Genomic DNA, 13798 nt, shown 5'->3' on the forward strand with positions numbered 1-13798 from the left:
TTGGACTTCTAATCAGAAGGTAGTGAGTTCAAATCCCAGCACCACCGAGGGTCCAGTGCCTGCTCAGTTGTGTAAAGAGAATTGTAAGTCGTCTTAAATTTTCAGTAACAGCTACAAAGGCATAAGTAAAAACACAAGACGAAGCCCATTAGCACTATACATTTAATTATCTCTTTTGTGATTGTGACATATGGGATCAAGCAAAAAGAACCTAAACAGAACACATTCAACAATGAAATATAAAAATAACAAATCATTTTTGCTGGTTACACTATGCAGTACTGTTCATACACAGTTCTACTATTACGTACAAGATAGATTTCTCCTCTTCAGTTATCACTTTGGTTTAGTTTAAAATGACTTCTATTTAATAAATCATATAATCCATAAACAGATTTAATGAAAAGAAATAAAAAGCATGGGGAGAAAGACATGTAGAATACTTTTTGTTTCTTTTTCAAAAGAGCTTGCTCTGCAAGTGTAGCGGGGAGGGGGGTGGGTGAGGGAGAAATCATACTTTATAATGCTTTTCTGTACAATATCTACAGTTTTGCTGGTGATGGGAAACACCCCAGGAATGAGAAAGCCAGATAAAGACTTCCTAAAAGGTGAGAATCTTCCTTCAGGAGGTCTAATGTTAGCAATGATCAGCAAGCTGCCAAAATTCTATAATGTCTTGCATGAGCCGTCCTTCAAGCTTTAAGCTTGAAGCATTTCATCATTTTAAAAATATGCCGGGTATTTACATATAGAAGTGAGAAAACACAACAGAGAAATTAAAAGTATATAAAGACACTTATTAATTCGGTCACATTGTTAATTGCCAGAAAGCCGATTCCAAAAGAACAGCTGATAAATTTAACAAGAATGTTGGGAGGAGAGAAAACTCGGTCCATGGTCTTTTCCCAGAGCTGGAGGGAACATTTTTTGGATCGAGTGTTTGACCTTTTTTTTGTGTTAATTTTTTTACATTCATTATGCTGCCCAGTGATCAGGTTCAATCTTGTTCTGGAGTAAACATACAATTACATAACATATTTGTAAGTTTGCAGAAAGAAAAAAAAAAACCCAAGGCATTTAGAAATATTATTTCTAAGGCAGAGATTAAGACAGTAGAACCAATTGAGTTTGATGGCTGGACAGTTACTATTGCTGAAATGCAATATCACGTATACATACCACGTTAAGCTTTTAGGATCACCTATTGCTTTCTTTTGAAATCTGTATTGACGTACACAAAATAAAAAAAATATCATAACTTAGGATAAAAGTTATATTAAATTATCCACTCAAAAAAAAAAAAATACAAAATTTCCATTCTTATCGCAGTCGATGCTATTGACCTCAGAGTAACAAAACTGTATTTTCCTACAGGTTAGTAAACAAAGTCAAATGGATTCATCTTCTGTGCACATTTTACGAACAAGTAAACTAAGTGTGGAACTATAACGTTAAAATCAAGTTATATCTTTTTGGGAAAACAATGCAAGGCTATCCTTGTCTGCCGTTTTACTCCTCTGCCTCCTGACCCCCCAATCATAAAGGTAACCGCTTCAAATAAACTCCCAGGTACGTTTTTTCATATTCTCTGCTGTTTTCCAGAAGAGGGACCACGAGGGCTGGCATGGGTATTCCAAGGAGTCTCTCCAGCACAAAATAAAACACAGCTAATTTGTATGCAAAAGGCCTACTACTACTCTGTAATGTATATTACAGGCTTATAAACATAGCTGCCCACTCATGGATTCATCTCCCTTTCTGTCATCTAAGTAAAAAGACAAACAAGAAAAGACACAAGAGACAACATTTTTTTTCGTTCTTTTCCCCCACTTCTCAACCTGACGGGTAGACAACTCTGGCAAAGCACGACGATAAAAAGGCCAAAAGAAACCAGGACCCAAGTCGAATTACCACGTGTCAAATGACAACAGCAACAACAAAACGCAATTAGTGACCAAATAATTACATCAGTTTAAAAAAAAAATAATTCTCAACAACTATGACGACATGAATAATAAAACCCATAATATTTCTTTAAATATTAGAGACTGAGGAAAAAGTAAATAAACCTTTTCTACTTAGCTCTCTCTCCTCATTCTCCCTCATGAACTGACTCAACATGCAGTCAGTCATTCTCTCCCCCCACACACACACACACACACACACACACACACACACACACACACACACACACACACACACACACACACACACACACACTTATATGTTTGATGTTTCAGGTGCAGGGCTGCTACTTTCAGGGCCTACAGGGGCTTCCACGCTCGCAGAGCGCTCAAAGCTCGGTTTGGAGTCTCTGTCTCCACTGCTGGAGGAAGAAGAGGAAGAAGGTCCAGGAGAGGACAGTGAGCGTCCAGAGATCTTATATGCAGCCAGCAGCTCTTGAATTCTCTCGCTGGTTGGCTCCCATTTGGCAAAACCGGCACTGTTCTGTAGGAAGATCACCGCTGTGCCGTGAATGGCTTTGTAGTACATCTCCTCTCTTTATTTAAACAGAAACAAACAAAAATAACATTAAATCACAGCAATTTCATGAGATAAAGAAACAAATCATATTAGATGTCTCCACTACTTAGTTTCTAATAGTGACAATGAGCTGTTACTACTAAGACAACTTATTTGAATAAAAACAATGACCTAAAAATAATAATAGCCTGACTAAATACTACCGTAATTTCCGGACTATTAAACACACCCATATTATAAGCCGCACCCACTGAATTTTATAAATATTTTTATTTTTAACATAAATAAGTCTACACTAATGTACTTTACACAGGTTTTAACGAAAGACACGTTACACACGGTGTAATCGGTGAATATGTTGCACTTCCTTCAGGAGAATAGCGGTATTTTGGGAATAGCCTGCCACTGCATTTTTCCGCTATTACTGCATGTGTGCAAGATGAGAATTATGTCCTTATTATTTTTTGATGCTCATTTCTAAGTTTCTTTGACTAACCCTTAACGATGTTGCCATGAAAAAAAAAAAAGAAGCACGAGTTTTGGAAACCTGTCTGTGCTTGATATGATTTCTGTTGCAATTGGAGTTAGCGAGCTCTCCCTTCACCCAGACTCAACGCGTTACAACGGCTTGTATCTAAACAGTAGCCTACCAAGAAAGTCATTGTTCACTGTCTTCCTCCTTCCTTTCACAACTATTTTTCTCGGGAGTTTATCTTTTGGCATCCTCGTGCGTTAAAAAAAAAAAGTTTTTTCCCCCGAAGCCGTGCAGCTCAGAACACAGGTGAGGTGCGTTGTTTCGTTTTCTTTTGGAAATTTTGTTGGTCTAATGTTATGGGGCTCAGTTTTTTGGCTTGAAGTTGTGAAACCGGGAAAAATTAATAAATTAGCCGCTCCGTTGTTTAAGCCGCGGGGTTCAAAACGTGGGAAAAAAGTAGCAGCTTATAGTCCGAAAAATACGGTAGGTGTAACAACGCTGCCTAATTTTTTTCCTTATAAATATGACTTTGAAAATTGTTCTTCTTTCGGCTGCTCCTGTTAGGGGTTGCTACAGCGGATCATCCGTTTCCATACCACCAAGTCCTCTAAATTTGCCTCTTTCAAACCAACTACCAGCATATTTTCCCTCACCACAGCCATAAACCTCCTCCTTGGGCTTCCTCTTTTCCTCCTACCTGGCAGCTTCATCCTCAGCATTCTCCTACCAATATACCCCATGTCCCTCCTCTGCACATGTCCCAACCATCTCAATCTCGCCTCCCTCACCTTGTCTCCAAAATGTCCTACATGCGCTGTCCCTCTAATAAACTCAATTCTAATCCTGTCTATCGTCGTCACTCACAACGAAATCATCATCTGCTACCTCCAGCCCCACCTCTCTAAACCATACAACATCGCAGGTCTCACCACAGTCCTATAAACTTATGCACTCTTTTCTTCACTTCTCTAACACACTCTCCATTACTTTACTTTACACTGTCAACCACACCACTCCACTGCCCTTCCTCTTATTCACACACTGTACACACTGTCTTACTCCTGACTTTCATGAAAATCTTTCGTTTTATATATATATATATATATATATATATATATATATATATATATATATATATATAGGTCACCGGACCTGAACCCAATCAAGATGGTTTAGGGGTGAGCTGGACCGCAGAGTGAAGGCAAGCAAAAGGTGGCTACTTTGAAGAACCTAGAATATGACATTTTTCAGATGTTTCACACTTTTTTGTTATGTATATAATTCCATATATAATTCCACATGTGTTAATTCATAGTTTTGATGCCTTCAGTGTGAATCTACAATTTTTATAGTCATGAAAATAAAGAAAACTCTTTGAATGAGAAGGTTTGTCCAAACTTTTGGTCTGTACTGTATATATATAAAAATATAAACAAACAAACACACACACACACACACACAAACAAATGCATATACATTTCATTTATTGAAATGATCCAAGCCAGAAATGTAAAAAATGCAAAACATCACAAATGAAAAATGTAAAAAAATACAAAGTAATACTGTGAACGAGAGGTTTCATGTATTTGCATTACTGTGATAGATCTGGGGGACGGGGAAAACTAAAGATACCACTATCTAAAAAAAAAAAAAAAAAAAAAAAAAATGTAAGTATTAAATACACAGTGGATTTAAGAGGGAAATGTAGAGGGCAAACTGCTTGTGTAATTAGTGTTAATATACTGAGGGAATTTAGTAAACAACTATTCTGGACAATACACACCATTCCCTCCATAACCTACTGATGAAACAGCAGAAGACTCATCCAGCTTGGCTGTAGAAAGGCACGCTACAAGGAAGTTGCTAGTTCCAACAGCGATCACACTGTACCACACTACACTGAGCCTGTGTTAGTAGTAGCTTATTAAACAATATTTGAACCATTCACAACCATATGCACTGCCACTTTAATGCTTTGATTCCCTCTTCTGCTGTTACTACGGCTCATGATGTCCACTTTGATATCGTTTGCACTGTCAATTGAAATAACCTCAAGTCTGCTGGTGTATCAGCAATGTTTACACAAACAATACACTGCACTAGTACGTTCTCACTGTACACACAGCATGTTTCTTTTCCAAATACTTACATAATCCTTTTTATACTGTATATATTTATTCTCTTGTTATCCTTTATCTGTAGTGTAAATTGCTTTATTATACTTTTTACTGTCTTTGTTGCTGTAATAAATAAATTTCTCTCCGAGGTGAATAAAGTGATTAGATAGATAGATATAGATAGATAGATAGATAGATAGATAGATAGATAGATAGATAGATAGATAGATAGATAGATAGATAGATGTTATCGTGTTATATCTACTTACCTATTTACAAATGTTCAGATAAGCAACTAACAAATTAATGGATATATCGAGTATATTTTTGCTTAGCAATTAATGATTGGTTGGTGGTTTAAATTAGACAATATGAAGTCATTTGTTTTATAGTAGTGCTTCATGGCAGGATAGTAACGAAGTAAACATTTTATTTTTCAAGTATCTGCATTTTCAAAAGTGGAATTTTGAAAAACTTATTTTACGTCGCTTTTACTACACGTGTAACGTATTACAATAATGAATATAAAAAAGCCTTAAATGATAACTTGCCTCAATCATAACCCCTAAGCTTCTCTCTCTAAGAAAAGGTACTAATGTGCAGTAGAATGGAACATCAATTTGCATAAATGATCAAACTAGTTCTCAAAAGATCATTACTTTAACATTTGATGCATAAGCACATTCAAAAGAAGGAACATTTGTTCTTTTACTGAAGTAATATTTTCACGGGAAGTTTGGACAAAAGAGCTAAATGTTTTGGAGGATTCATGTAAAAGACGGCTGCTGCTAGTTCATTGTAATCGCCAGCCACAAGTGGTGGTGAGCAATTTGTCTAAGCTGCTGTTTAAATATTAGTTCACAAATTTAAAAGTCTCCACCCAAGAGGTTTACACTCGTTTAGCTTATCCGAGTAAATGTAATAGTGTCCGCTTTTTAAATAATTCACATTTCTGTGCAGCCAATTACCACGTAGTGTGGATTTGTGCATAGAAATTGGGAAGAAATATTGTCAGGGAAAATAGAAAATCTGACCTTTTGCAGATATGCTGAGAGCCACTGCGGTATTCGTGCTCGAAAGCTGTCACTGACATTTGGTGCCTGCGGAAGCGACTGGTCTCCATCCGTGTCAGTGCTGGGGTTGGCGGGTCACGCCATTCGGGAACAAAAATTATGAAAGACAGAGGCTCGCTAGAGTTCTCTAGAAGCTCCTACAAACGAGAGGTTGAGAGCAAACAAAACAAATAAGCTTCCAGGATACAGTACATTCAAAACACTGGGCTTTTATTAAAATCTCTCTTACTTCGAAGTGTGTGACCATGGTGTCCATGAGCTCCTCGCAGAATGGAGGATTGGCTTCAAATGACCCGCTGACAGGTGAAAAGCTTAGAAATGGCCTGAGAGAGCAAAGAGAATAACATTTCCATTCAAGCGCTGTACTTTTCAATCACTGCATGCTCATCGATAAGATTTGAACAAAATGAGATTGAGCATGCGCTTGGGGGAAAATGTACCCTCGAGATCCAAAGAAACCATCAATGTCAGGAAAGGCTGAGCAGAACTGCTTGAAGTAGCAGTTGAGTGGCGAGGCAAAGCACTCGAAACTGACTCCGAACTGTTTGTTGAGCGCCTCGAACACTTGCACAGGAAGTGCCCCTTGTAGGCCGCTGCCTTCGTTCACACCAGATCCAAACATCACCTAATGAGATGAACACCGTCAGATCATGCAAATTGAATTCTCTAAACCAGAAATTAAGTCAAGATCTAGGTTTCAACATTTCTATTCACCTGGTATCTCTTTATAAGGCACCACACACGTGACAAAAACTTCTCGAACCTTGGGTCATCAATACAGCTATACCTGTATAGTAGCTCCTGTTCATTGGGTAGATTTTTAAGAAGAAAATGTTTCTGTTAGATAGTCGCATGTTCACAGTCCATACAATATCAAAACACTCATCTCGCCGTCACCATATCTTGGGAGCACATTGTTAATAATCATACTGTTGAGACATATGTGAACTTCAGAAGCGTCTCACTTGTAAATTATTGTTAATCCTACCAGTTTATTGAAGTGGCCACGGTTGACCTTCACCATTTCTCCTTTGTAGCGCAGACAGGCCATGTCGTTCTCGAAGTGGAGTTCAACGCGGGGCTGCGGTGGCGATGGAATGGACAGTCGAACTGGATAGCAATACACCAACCGGTCGTGCACTTCTGCAGCCTCTGCCCCGTCCACTATAGCATAAGAACAATCGTCACATAGTGCTTAATCTCAATATATTGAGAACTTCTTGTTGATACTTGGATTCTGGATTGCCGTTGTGTGCAATAAGCAGTGGAGGATATGTAACAGTGAAGCATGATATTGGACTGCACAACTATTATGAGACAGAGTTACTGTTATCTTCCAAACAAAACATATTTAAAGTGACAGCACTGACCAAAGCCTTTATTAATATTATACCACAGCAGAAATCTACACTAAAGTATGAATGCATTAATAAATGCTCTTGACCCATTTATGGTGTTGAAACTTTGTTGGAACATCCACAAAATAAGTTCTTATTATGGTTATTCCCTCTCCAGCTTCTCCTTTTTGGCTCTCTAAGAGATATAAATAAAGCCATTTCTCATGTTAAACGCCGCAAATCCTTCTGTCCTAAAGACTTTCCTGGGCCAGGAAGCATGAAATTACAGCTTCAACAACCAACTTCATAAAATGGCAGCATTAGAGTCCTTCTGTGTGTCTCCTTACACGAAACCTCACTACATTATCCAATATCCACGTTTACCTTAATCTAATAAAGTCGAGCATTCACCTGCCTGTTGTTACTACACAAGCATGTCCAACTCAAAGCCAACATCAGTGACGGGGACACTTTCTCCTCAACCTCTTATTTATTTGTTTGCTAGCAATAACCCTAAAAATATATACCGTAATTTTCAAACTATTAAACGCACCCATATATAAGCCGCACCCACTGAATTTGACAAAGATTTTTATTTTTAACATAAATACGCCGTCTATAAATACCTGTTTTTAAGCCGCAGATGTCTACACTGAAACTAATGAACTTTACACAGGCTTTAACAAAAGACAGTGTCTGTTACACGACTTGTATCTAAACAGTAGCCTACCAAGAAAGTTATTGTTCACTGTCTTCCTCCTTCCTTTCACAACAATTTCTCTCGTGAGTTTTTCTTCAGGCGTCGTCGTGCGTTTAAAAATCACCATCGGTGAATCTTTTCTCCCGATGCCGTGCAGCTCAGAAGCGTGTTTTTTCATGCCCGGTTGTTTTCAGCGTGACGAATGATTCGCATTTCCTGTTGCCAGTCCGAGTGAGCGGCAGGTCAAACGTCAGAGGAACATCATCCATATTAATGATGTGGTGCGGCCCGATTCAGTGGGAGCGCATCTGATTTAATATAAAGAATTTCATTTGTTCACCTGAACCTGTTCGGCAGTTTCATTGGTCTAATGTTATGGGGCTCAGATTTTTCGCTTGAAGTTTGTGAAACCAGGAAAAACCCAGGAAAAATCCATAAATTAGCTGCATTGTTGTTTAAGCAGCGGGGTTCAAAGAGTGGGAAAAAAAGTAGCGGCTTATAGTCTGGAAACTACTTCAAACGTAAAGAAAGCTAACCAAGATAACCTTGCTGTAACCTTGTTGCTGTCTGGATCAATCAACATTTTCAAAAAGTCATATGCAGGGTACAAAGACAATTCTTTAAAAATCCTACAAACATTCAACCACTTGCTCTAGTGATACTGAGTGCACGAAAGTCTCAGACGGACAAACCGAATACCATCCCTATAACATACAAATTGTTATGGAAAGGCGTGCAATAAAAAAAAATAAAAAAAACGTGATTTGCTTCTAGTCAGTATTATTGGCAGATCTGCCTACGGAAATGTAATGAACACCCGGTTGATTGGGAATCAAGAATACAACCATGCTGTGGATAGAAGAGGAAAATACCATAGCACTATACTTTTTCGCCAATATACTGGTATAATATACTGGTAAATATTGGTGCTAGGGTTACAAGAAAATAATTCTTTTTTTTTTTATTAACATTTATCACAATTAATTGTACAGCAATCAATTATTTCACACTATAACTTCTCTCCCCAAGTTTTGTTCTTACCTGTGATGTTACACTCTTTCAGCAGGTTGAGGTGGGCCTGACGTATTCGGCGCACATACTCGGCCGAGATGTGGTAGATTTTCGTGCAAATCCCCTCCACCGAGTCCTTGGCTACAGCCGTCACGTGAGGACCGCACTGCTTCCGCAAGTGCTCCAGACGATCCTGAGAGATGGCAAAGAGCAGTCAACACTTGGGAGGCACGAGAATAACAAAAAGGGTGGGAACATTTATTCTTAATGAAGGAATGGAAGGTACCATGTAGTCTTCTTTACTAGCAGAGTGGTCTCTCCTGAGCCAGTTCATTGTATCTTCAACATTCCACTTTACAACTTTTCTGCTGTCTGGCGTAGCGTTTCTGTTCACACATGAGTCGCACGTTAGTCCATCGTGAGCAACGGCCTAAATATTGTCAATAGTGCAGAAATACGATCAAAGTTGTTCACCTGGAATCGATCATTTTCTTGGCAGCTTCTGCATACTTGAATAGCAGCTTTCTGGCCTCCTCTTTGTATTTAATGCGCGAGAGCCTAGAATTCCAAAAGATATAACCGTGGGTCATTCTTTCTCGCTGGAGTGCGCTTATGCATGTACAATGAAGCGGAGATTGAATGCGCACCTGATGGGGATGTCGTTCATGACCTCCCTGAACATAGAGGGCGAGATCACAGGCTCACACTCGCTAGGCAGCAGGGGATCCACTCCTTTATCCATCACCTTCCTCTCCAACAGCCAGCGGTTAAATGACTCCCGTGGTGGCTCAATCCCTGCAACGTGCAAAAATAAAAAGAAATAAAAAGAAAAATCTGTTTCGGTGTGTATTTATAATGCCCTTAATGCCGGCACAAAAGCCTATAATGATACCAGTCTTTCCTGCTGCTGTTTCCACATTCTATATGTCCAACAAAATGTCAATACAAAGCAACAATAACAATTTCATTTACATGTCTGACACGTGATTTTCATAATGACTGTATTCATTCTGAGAAATCTGCACTGAGGACAAAAGTAAAGTCATTTAGGATAGGATAGGATACGATAATGGCATGGATACGTTCACGTCTCGGTTACAGACGGCTAACTGAGATGAGAATCACCTCTCTTTTCTTAACCCATCTTTCACACTAGGAATACTGAAACTACATAATGAGATGTGGAGGGTCGGTGGTGCATGTGTGTACCTTCACGCTGATAACACAGCTCGTGGTAGTGCTGACGGAGTTTGGTGGTGAGCTGTGCACGCTGTAGCTCGATCTCCGGATGAGGTGGGAGGTAGTTGAATGGAGCCCGTTCCTTAATTACTGCATTGGTCTGAATGTCCAGATCCCAGTAAATACTGAAACGAACACAAAGGAGATCTTAGACAAAAATCACATGTACGCTTCTTCTCCATTTCCACTGCTAATTTACAGGAAATAGGGGCATGGACAAAAAAAAAAAAAAAAAAAAAAAAGAGAGCTGATGTGTTCAGCCATTTGTTTTGCTTATCATTATAAAACTAGCAATAGTGTTTGACTGAAAAAGGGGGAAAACCAGTTTGTTTTAATAGTAATAATATTATTATTAATGTTGATAACACAACAGAGGAAAAGGAAAGCGTGGGGTGTTGATGTGATGTTACTCACACTGAAGGCCGGTATGGGGCTGGAGCAGGAGCAGGAGCAGCAGGAGTAGGAGTTGGACCAGGGGTGCTAGGCTGGGCTTGTTTTTCTTCTAAAGTGGAGTTCCAGGGCTTTGCGCCAGGGGTGCTTGGTGATATGGGGATTGTAGGGGTGGTTGGCGTTACAGGAATCTCAACCTTCATACACCAGGGACAAAATATATATTTTAAAATGTTCAGCTTTTTTTATATATTCAACATGAGATTAAAAACCAACACCATTCATGTGCTTTTTGATAAAGTGTATTTTAAATAGAATGTAGTACCATGGTATTATGAATAGAAAAAGCTGACCTTTGGCCTCTTGAAGCTGTTAGGACCACCTGAGGAGGTATCCTCTGACGGGCGCCTCTTACGTTGTCCATTGCCCACTCCAGCCTCTCCTGTACCATCGCCTGTAGCAGGTGCTGCATTTAGGCCCAGTGGATCAGACTGAAACATTAGTATGGAGGAAAAAAAAACAGTTTCAGAATTAAAAACAGGTCTAAGTTAAAGACACTGACAAAAAAAAATTATAAAAATAACTTAAATGTGCCATAATTTATATAATTGAGTAAATAAATGTATACACCGAGTAAATAATTTGAATGTACATCTTAACAGGTCATTTTACTATTCAAATATTATTTTGCCATGTAGTCACCTTATTCCAGGTTTATTTCAATACAACAAATCATTTTCCAACGTTTGTCCTTAAAGTAATCTAAGTGACTGTATTTCATTTCCCCCTGTACTTACGATGACATCATGCTGCCCCAGGACCGGCATCTCCCACAACGACTGGTTGGTGAAACGGTTAAAATAGTACGGCCGATTCTCCCTCTTGCTCCAGCATTTTGCCCATCCAGCCTGAACCAGCTCATCTAAAGAAGTAAAGGAAAAAAGAAAACAAAAAGAATCAGATCGCTTCAATGCTTAACTAGACATTAACAGTTCCTCTCTGGAATGATTGACATAAAATGATTGCACTCGGTGACAATGTATAACACATTGTACAATGAATAACAACATTTATCCAGAGTCACTTGCACTCCTACACAAATGAAATGCCTTACTGCATACAAAAATAAATAATAAACAATACAGTACGTCTTCATTTCCTCTTAACTTTATTATGGTTTTTGATAAACACTTCGATCAAATGTACTGGTAATGTAATAAAGTTCTAGTAAACTGACTTAATTCAGTTACTTTGGACTATTTTAAACCTCTAGCACAAACATTACATGACCGGTGCTGGCAATAGGAGGACAGTAACATGATACCGCACATGCAAACACACTCCGACACACCCACACAAAACACACACACCTGGCAGGTCCTGGATGGCTTTGCTGGTGGAGGGCGTGAGTGGCGGTGCTTGGGCGGCTGAGGACCCAGTCGGGGACATGATCATGCCCGAGTCTCCCTTTATAGTACTGTGGTTTTCACTCGTCATAGCTCCTCATTTGTCCTGTCTTTATTAAAACAATGCAAATAATGCACACGGGTCATTTCAGACACAGGTTAAAACAGTGTGTGCGTGTGCACGTGTGTGTGTTTGTTGGGGGGGCTGGTTTAGCATATGATGTAATGACATGGTTCTATGTTGATCAATCAGGGCTTTTGAGGAAGTTTGGGCTCATCAATGATGCACTTCATTCATTGAGCAGGGAAACCTCTTTATCTACGTCACTGCACATAAACACTACACTGTTATTGCGCTTCAGATAAACTCATGTGACCTTGATAAACGTGAATAAACACGCCGCTGATGACACGTGGATGCCTACACGGTTATTATAAGACGGGATGCAGTTGTTGAAGAGGATTCCAGCATCAAAACATGGAGGGGGCGCGACACCAAAACAAGCGGCTCATGCTGCACTGTGTACACTATTTCGATTAATCGTCCATGTTTTTTTTTCTTTTAACTTTCTTAATTTTTTTTATCAGACCTTAATATTAATAATAATGCATAATACACTAGATAAGTAGATAATCGCATTAAAACGTGTATAAATGTTTAGCTTGCTAGCTCGTTAGCAACGAAGGATTTCTACCTCCGGGGTTGTCAGTATCATAACTCATGATTATAATCATGTTATGTAGTTTATAGAGATGATGTGGATTATTTATTCATTTTGGACACGACAGTGATTTGTGCGTGCACCGTCTTTAGAGCGCAAATGGTCGCTATTAAGGGGCACGCATGCGCCTGCTACACCGCCCACCCCGGACCGAGCCGCCCGAAAACAAACACGGAGGAGGAGGAGGGAAAACGCCGGCCATCCGAGGCGCTGCACAACAAAGACAACGGCAGCACAGAGCAACCCGGCCGGAGGACGCGCGCGCAAAAGCGTGTAAAATGCGCACCAAAGCCCCGCCGTTCGGTACCACGGCGTGCGTAAAACCCACGGGAGCAGTCACTGGCGTCCGCCAAAAAAAAAGAAAAAGAAAAAAAACACGGGCACCGCGAAGGCTCGCGCGGATCTTGCGTCCGCGACAGCGCCGTTTTTTTTTTAGGCGCGCACTTTGGATCGAGGCAAACGCATAGCCAAGATGGCGCGCGCGCTCCGAGACGGCTTTTTTGTGCGCTCGTTTTTTTTTCCCTTTTCCCGCGCACCGGGCGCGCACACGCTAAATTTGCCGAGACCTCGACATGCGCCGGATATTCCGCCGCACGCCCGACGCTGCGGTGCCCTTTTAAAATAGCGAAATCCCTTACCTTCGAGAGATTTTCTAGGAGTCCTGTATAGGCTTTGCTCTATTCGATCCGGACCCGCCTCCGCCTCTCCCTCCCCACCGATTCCGCCATCTTGTATCGGCCACTCGGACCTGGGTAGTGCGCATGCGCGAGTTCAGTCGTCTCGCATTCCGCCACATGTCAGGAGCTCGGAGCCATTTGCAGAAGGGCAACGACGGCGCTCCGCG

The 13798-nt window shown here is 40.1% G+C and overlaps 1 protein-coding gene across 3 annotated transcripts; it reads right to left on the reverse strand.

Annotated features, from left to right (window-relative positions):
• Positions 1 to 148: 148 nt before the first annotated feature.
• pcif1 (phosphorylated CTD interacting factor 1) lies at positions 149 to 13698 on the reverse strand. 3 transcript variants are annotated; one of them, XM_046846236.1, is made up of 17 exons: positions 13593 to 13698; positions 12197 to 12342; positions 11624 to 11748; positions 11180 to 11317; positions 10851 to 11023; positions 10407 to 10561; positions 9845 to 9992; positions 9672 to 9755; positions 9484 to 9583; positions 9228 to 9390; positions 7138 to 7313; positions 6864 to 6950; positions 6590 to 6774; positions 6379 to 6472; positions 6111 to 6286; positions 2221 to 2500; positions 149 to 2182 (listed from the first exon to the last, which is right to left on the reverse strand). In XM_046846236.1, exons 2-16 carry the CDS (start codon positions 12321 to 12323, stop codon positions 2221 to 2223), a joined length of 2211 nt encoding a protein of 736 aa, XP_046702192.1. In that variant the 5' UTR covers positions 12324 to 12342; positions 13593 to 13698; the 3' UTR covers positions 149 to 2182. The 3 variants fall into 3 exon arrangements, with proteins under 3 accessions (XP_046702192.1, XP_046702182.1, XP_046702174.1); XM_046846226.1 differs by having other exon boundaries at positions 149 to 2143; positions 2182 to 2500; XM_046846218.1 differs by having other exon boundaries at positions 149 to 2500.
• Between the last annotated feature and the right edge of the window lie 100 nt (positions 13699 to 13798).

Source organism: Silurus meridionalis, chromosome 1 (genome assembly GCF_014805685.1).
Source record: "Silurus meridionalis isolate SWU-2019-XX chromosome 1, ASM1480568v1, whole genome shotgun sequence".
Lineage (NCBI taxonomy): Eukaryota > Metazoa > Chordata > Actinopteri > Siluriformes > Siluridae > Silurus > Silurus meridionalis.

Coding starts and splice junctions, on each gene's coding strand:
- pcif1 (XM_046846236.1), bottom strand. CDS start 12,323: ATGACGAGTGAAAACCACAGTACTATAAAGGGAGACTCGGGCATGATC. Junction 9,391..9,483: donor CTAGTAAAGAAGACTACATG/GTACCTTCCATT, acceptor GCCATCTCTCAG/GATCGTCTGGAGCACTTGCG. Junction 6,473..6,589: donor GGTTTCTTTGGATCTCGAGG/GTACATTTTCCC, acceptor TTGCTCTCTCAG/GCCATTTCTAAGCTTTTCAC.